This window comes from Apus apus, chromosome 10 (assembly GCF_020740795.1).
Source record: "Apus apus isolate bApuApu2 chromosome 10, bApuApu2.pri.cur, whole genome shotgun sequence".
Classification (NCBI taxonomy): domain Eukaryota; kingdom Metazoa; phylum Chordata; class Aves; order Apodiformes; family Apodidae; genus Apus; species Apus apus.
Window position 1 is genome coordinate 13173288 of NC_067291.1, and position 5863 is coordinate 13179150.

The window sequence follows — 5863 nt, forward strand, 5'->3', positions numbered from 1 at the left end:
AAGAATAGCTAGACACCTCTGCCCCTTTTCCCCAAAATAACTGCTTGACCGAAAATCTGAGTCTAAGAACAGTTCCTGTAGGTATCAGGGTACTCCTTTGTCACCTGTTATGAAAGATTCAGATGGTATCACACACTGCTAGCTTGGCTCTCTGTCTTCCATCCCATGCTCTGACATGCTGACTGCATTAGCGTTGGCTTCTATATTAATAATGTCTTTTACAGCAGAACTCCCTGTGGGGGAAATAAGTCTTTGAAGTTACCCGTTCAAATATTCAAAGGACCTTGAAGAGCACTCACAGGGAGACTGTGGGAAAGTCTGGAACAGGGGATAATGCTATAAAGATGGCTTTCCCCTTTTTCCATCCCAATTTGTACCACAGTTGTGTTCCCACTCTTTGCAGTTATGTAAAGCTCCCTGAGTGCTGGAGGGAGTTTATCCCTTCTTCCATCCTATTGGAAATGTCTACTAGTTACTCAAAAAAATTGTGAACCAGAAATAAACTGGCAGTGAAGAAACTGGGGTGGGGGAAGATGAGGGCAGTAGGGAGGGCTACATGCTCCTGGAGCATACACTTCTTAGACATGCTTTTTCAAGCCAAATACTTAACCTTTGCTAGCATACACCATTCTCAGAATTTTGCAAGCCAAATGCCAAACCTTTGCTAGTGTTACACAGCAAAAGTCCCTAGGAAATGCCACTTTGTACTGCTAAAGAATGTGGTAAAAGCTGGTAGATTTAGCTGTGGAACCATACCATTTAGAGCAATAATAAATCACTCAGGAAGACAGGTTTTCTCCCCGTGAACAGACGCTTTTTCTTTCATTTCCGCTGAGACATATTCCACAGCCCACACAACCATTAAGTCACTAAGTTTTTACAGGAACTTCTGCGGTAAAGCAAAAAAAATTCCATCAAAACCAGACGATACAAAGCTGTGTGCATGTCTTGTGGCTGCTCACTACTGACCCTGATAAAGAGCAGAGCACTGCTCTCTGTGCCTTGTCCTAAATGGAAACTGCCGAGTTCTACTACGTTTATTACTTAGCACAAGATTATCTGCAATATGTTCTTCAGGAATCACATCTTGGACCAGCCCAGACCAGGGTTGCCCAGGTCTTGCGAAACATTGCATCTTCACTGCAAGACCAAACGGAGGAGGCTCTCAGACCATTCTTGGACAGGATTGATATTACCTCTGTAGATGTTGCCAAGAGGATTTTCAATGGTGTCATGGAAGAAAAATTTGCTGATGGAAATACTAACTGGGGACGAATTATGACCATATTTACATTTGGAGGTCTTCTCACTAAGAAGCTTCAAGAGCATGGAGTTCAGCTCACTGGAGAGGAGAAGGAGCAGATTTCTTATTTCATCACAGAGTACATAATAAACAACAAAGCAGAATGGATAGATGCGAATGGTGGCTGGGTAAGTTTCAGTTCAGCATCTTCTCATTTTCCCCAAAGTGTAGATTAGGAGATTTTGTTCAGTTAAAGAAAACTGTTGTTTTGGACACTGTCAAAATAATTTTGTTCGATGTTTTATTTGGTGGTTTAATATTTGATGTCTGGAATGTCTCATTGAGACTTAGAGTGAAAGCTCTGCTTCTGCTTTAAATAGACAATGCTAAAAGACAACTTTCATTTTAAAAAGGCACTTTTTGTACCTTTAACAGATGAAACACTGGAGTTAAGCTTGAATCATAGGATCATACAATAATTCTGACTGAAGAGGGACCTTAGGAAATCATCTGGTCCAGCCTCCTGCTCAAAGCAGGTTAAACTATGCATGCCATTAAGTTTTCCATTATTAAATTTAAAATTAAGTGGCATCCTAAGGTTAGTGCAGTAATTTTCCTTCTATAGAGGAGCTGGTCCATAAATACTGAAGATAAGGGAAGAATACACAGGTGTGATCATCACAGCTGAAGTCAGTACTTTTGCTGTGAATTTCATCAAAGCCATTATTTAATCCCCCAAATCAGTTTTACTTAAACAAATTTACATATAAGAGCAATTTGGGTTAAATCTTTTCTGTTTGGACTGAGAATATCCTTAACTTCCATCTAGCAAAGGCCAGTGCTGGGAAGAGCATTTGTCAATATGTGGACTATTTTGCCATGCTACTGAAATTCCCTTCTGCCAGTGGAGGGGAGGCTCCTTTTGTTTTGCAGAGTTTCATCAGACCAATAACTTTTTCTTCTGTAGTTTGGGGAAGCTGAGAGTCAATGACATGAGAGCCAGTTATTTCCCTGGTGCTTTTTTGCTTTACCTATATGTAAATGTTACTTTCTCTTTCCACCCCTTCTTGTCCCACTTCTACTTCGTATTTGCTGTTACTTTTTTCCCTCACTTGTTCCCAGTGTCTTTCTTTTATCTCTTTTTGCTTGTTTTGATCCTTCTCTGTCATGTAATAGTAAAAAAAGATGACAGTGAGTCATGGACCATTGGTGCATCAGACTTACTGTACAGGCTTCTCTCTCCATCTCTTTCAAACAGGTATCAGCTCCTGGCAACATTCTGGCATAATATGTGGCTCACCACAGTAGAATAAGGAGGCTTAAAGCAAGATATTTAGAAGCATATTGCTACATCAGAAACACAGTATTTGTACCTTCCTTTAAGATCTGGGCTTAGCTGATACAGTTCACGTTCATTTTCTGTTTACACAGAGAGTCTTGACTTAGAGATTAAACATTCAGCAAGGTGCAGCTATTTTTCAGCTACTGTTTGAAAGCCCTGTTCATCTGCTGGAAGGAGAACTCTGAAAACCTGTCCCTCTCTGCACAATGGTGTAGCACTTTTGTTAAGCTGATCCTAGCACAGAGTGCTCCTTTTTGCCTACACTCATTATTTTTAAGCATTCCCTAACTGTGCACATTCTTTTCCACAGGAAAATGGCTTCCTAACGAAGTTTGAAAGAAGGTCACTACTGTCTTTCTCCAAAATTACAGCCATGTTCATAGCAGCTTTTTCCCTGTTCAGAGAGTACTACTGAAATAAATGGACCTGCCATCCACGTATAATCTAGATATTGCCACAAGCTTCATTGCTAAGCTTTCCTCCAAGCAATATCAATGAGAAAACAATTTTCTTCCAAAATTTGTCTTAATTTATTCTATTTATTTTTACTAAATACAATGTTTCACATGATACCCTAATTGCCAAACCTGAAGATGAGATTCCTCCAAAGAGGAATTGATGCAGCATCAAGCAGCAACTCAAGTCACCCTTTCCAGGCAGGACTGCTTAGAGGGAGAAATCACTCTCTACATCCAGACAGCTCTTGGAATGTCTATTGCACCTCCATGAAAGGACATTGTTTTACTGAAATACAATCCAATGGGTTAAGAAACAAGTTTTAAAGTCATTTGTTTTGTAAATGAAATACTATTGTAATGCATTTTATTGCAACCTTTGTATAAGCAAAAAATGGGTGGTGGGTTCTGTGAAGAAAAAGAAAATGCAAATTCCAAGGAAAAATTTGGTACGAGCTACTGACACAGACTAAGCAATTTTTATGGGAAGAACAATTTTAAAATGTGCACTCACTTACTATTAGTGTAATGGTATGTGTTTCCTTGTTGTATTTTTTAATTGCTCATATCTACACTGAATGTTCTTTCAAGTTTGTGTAATGTAGTCATCTGGCTGAACTTTTTAAAAATTAGATGTTTTAAAACAGGCAAGGACAAAATATTTTTACAGTTAGAAATCTGTGTAAATACACTAATATTTTTTAAAAAGACATTAAAATGTGTATTTTAAAGTGGTATGATTGGTCTAGTTTCTTTCAGAAAAACTGGAAGATGGGAAAAGGCCTACCTGAGTAAGGTAACTCCTAGAAAAGCTATTACAGTGCTACTGGAGAATCCAAGTAGCTTATGGGTTTGACCTGAACCCTATGGATGTCAAGACTTTAATTTCCTGTAGTACTTCTTAGGTATTATCTGGTAGCTTCTATAAGAAGGAGACAGATTGTGGCAAAATAAATTAACTGGATCAGCTCTGATGACAGCAATTAGCCTCTCAGGATACTCTACTGTAAACTCATGAGTAGGACATAACAGACTTCCAGGCTTTTCTAGTCTGGGGCAACTGTATTTTTTTTACTCAAATTCCATCTGCTTTCAAAGGTGAAACTGCAGTTCTTCAAGAATTCATTCCAGAAAGATTTTCTGAGGCAGCAGTGGTCTGTGGCACCCAACAGCACTATTCTTTGAGACAAATCTTCTAGACAATCAAGGCTTTATGATACCAGGAGAATGAACAGTCTCCTTCTGGTAATGGAATCCCCATCTTTCATCCTTCCGGTAATGGATTCTCCATCCTTTATCTCAAGAAATTTTATAGAGTAAGAGCAATCGCTTACTGGAACAACCTCCCAAGACACGTGGTAGAGACCCTGTTATTGGAGGTGTTCAAGATGTGATTGACCAGAGTGCTAGATAATCTCATCTAGGTTCCCTTTACCACAAAAGCTGGACCAGACAATCTCTCGAGGTCCCTTTCAACCTGGTCTGTTCTGTGCTTCTATGGTCTAACTTGATGGGTTCAGCTACAGAATGTAGCTGATGTTAACAGATATTAACATTTGCTAAATTCTGTACTGCTCCTTCTTCCTCCCCAGTGAAAACAAGAAAGATAATTTAGCATGTATAGCAGGACTTCTGACATAAACTCTGTTGCTGCTGAAGATGGCAGCATCCTGAGGGCAAACGGCAGCTAAAGGAAAACACACACCTCCAGAACACCTACAGAAGTTCCTGTCAGAAATGACATTTTAAAACATATTTTGACATACATTTATTTATTTGCAGTCTAAGACTTCATGACAAGAACAGTAATTCTTAGTCAGTTCCTTTCCATGCACTATTGCAAGCACACATTGTAGTGGCTAACACCAGTCTATTAATACCACATTCACTTCCTTTTACACTAATCTAGTAGCCTATTTTATGCTGGGGAGCACAATTTTTAAATTCAATATAAAAGGCTAACTTAAGTCCTTTCACAGTTAGGTGATGCAATAATTTTAGAGCTTGCCTTTGTGGTTTAAAGGAAGCCTGGACCATTAGTGGTCCAGTGTGTTCCAGGTAATCTTCATCGGGACAAAACCTCCATTTGGTCTGCATTTAAGAGCAAGAAAAGCAGTGGTGAGATACAACACCTAGATTCTAAACATAATTAAATGTCTGAAAAACAATAGGGCTCTTAGCTAAGTCTTCTAAAATAGCATAGATAGGCTTTGTTAACTCTCACAAAGCTATCCATACACGCCACTGCTGTTTCAGGGACCCTTCCAGCTGCCAGTCAGCATACAGAACACAACGCTGCTTCTAGAGCAAAAGATGAGGGCAAAGAGCTGCCGAGCGGGGCAGCTGATGCTGCATCAACGCGCACAGAGATGTCACCGAATGCCACGTAGAACGGATCTACAAAAACAACTGTTCTCCTACAGAAGCATCCCTTTCTGCACTTAAAAAGATGTGAGCTGGACCATTAACTGTGCAAGCAGCAGCCTGCAGCGAGTCCCTTGGGACATCCCTTCCCAGCCCAGGGGAGCCGCAGGCCCGGGCTGCCAGGCCCACGGTCCCGAGTGTTCCAGTGCCACGGGTGCCGCAGGGACACAAAACCGTTCGGCGGAGGGTGGTAAAATACCCCGGCGAAATGTAATTTCCCTTTCTGCAACAACATGAGGCGAGGGGAAACTCCTTGCGTTCTATACCTGACAAAAACACCAAAGGCGAGCCTGGCCGAGGGGTCGGCAGGGCACAGCCCGGCCCTCCCGGGGCCAAGCGGCGGCCAGCCAGGCCTCACGGCGCCGGAGCGGCCCCGGGAGCGGGCCCTGCCGGCGGGCG

The 5863-nt window shown here is 41.2% G+C and overlaps 1 protein-coding gene across 1 annotated transcript; it reads left to right on the forward strand.

The window, feature by feature from the left end:
• The first annotated feature begins 1003 nt into the window (after nt 1–1003).
• Nucleotides 1004–3755, forward strand: BCL2A1 (BCL2 related protein A1). Its single transcript, XM_051628337.1, has 2 exons — nt 1004–1431; nt 2896–3755. The coding sequence occupies exons 1-2, from the start codon at nt 1012–1014 to the stop codon at nt 2998–3000; spliced, it is 525 nt and encodes a 174-aa protein (XP_051484297.1). The 5' UTR covers nt 1004–1011; the 3' UTR covers nt 3001–3755.
• Nucleotides 3756–5863: the final 2108 nt, after the last annotated feature.

Bases quoted from the DNA above. Each gene is read 5' to 3' on its own strand.
- BCL2A1 (XM_051628337.1), top strand. From the start codon at position 1,012: ATGGAAACTGCCGAGTTCTACTACGTTTATTACTTAGCACAAGATTAT. The intron at 1,432-2,895 runs GTAAGTTTCAGT...TCTTTTCCACAG, and splicing joins TAGATGCGAATGGTGGCTGG to GAAAATGGCTTCCTAACGAA.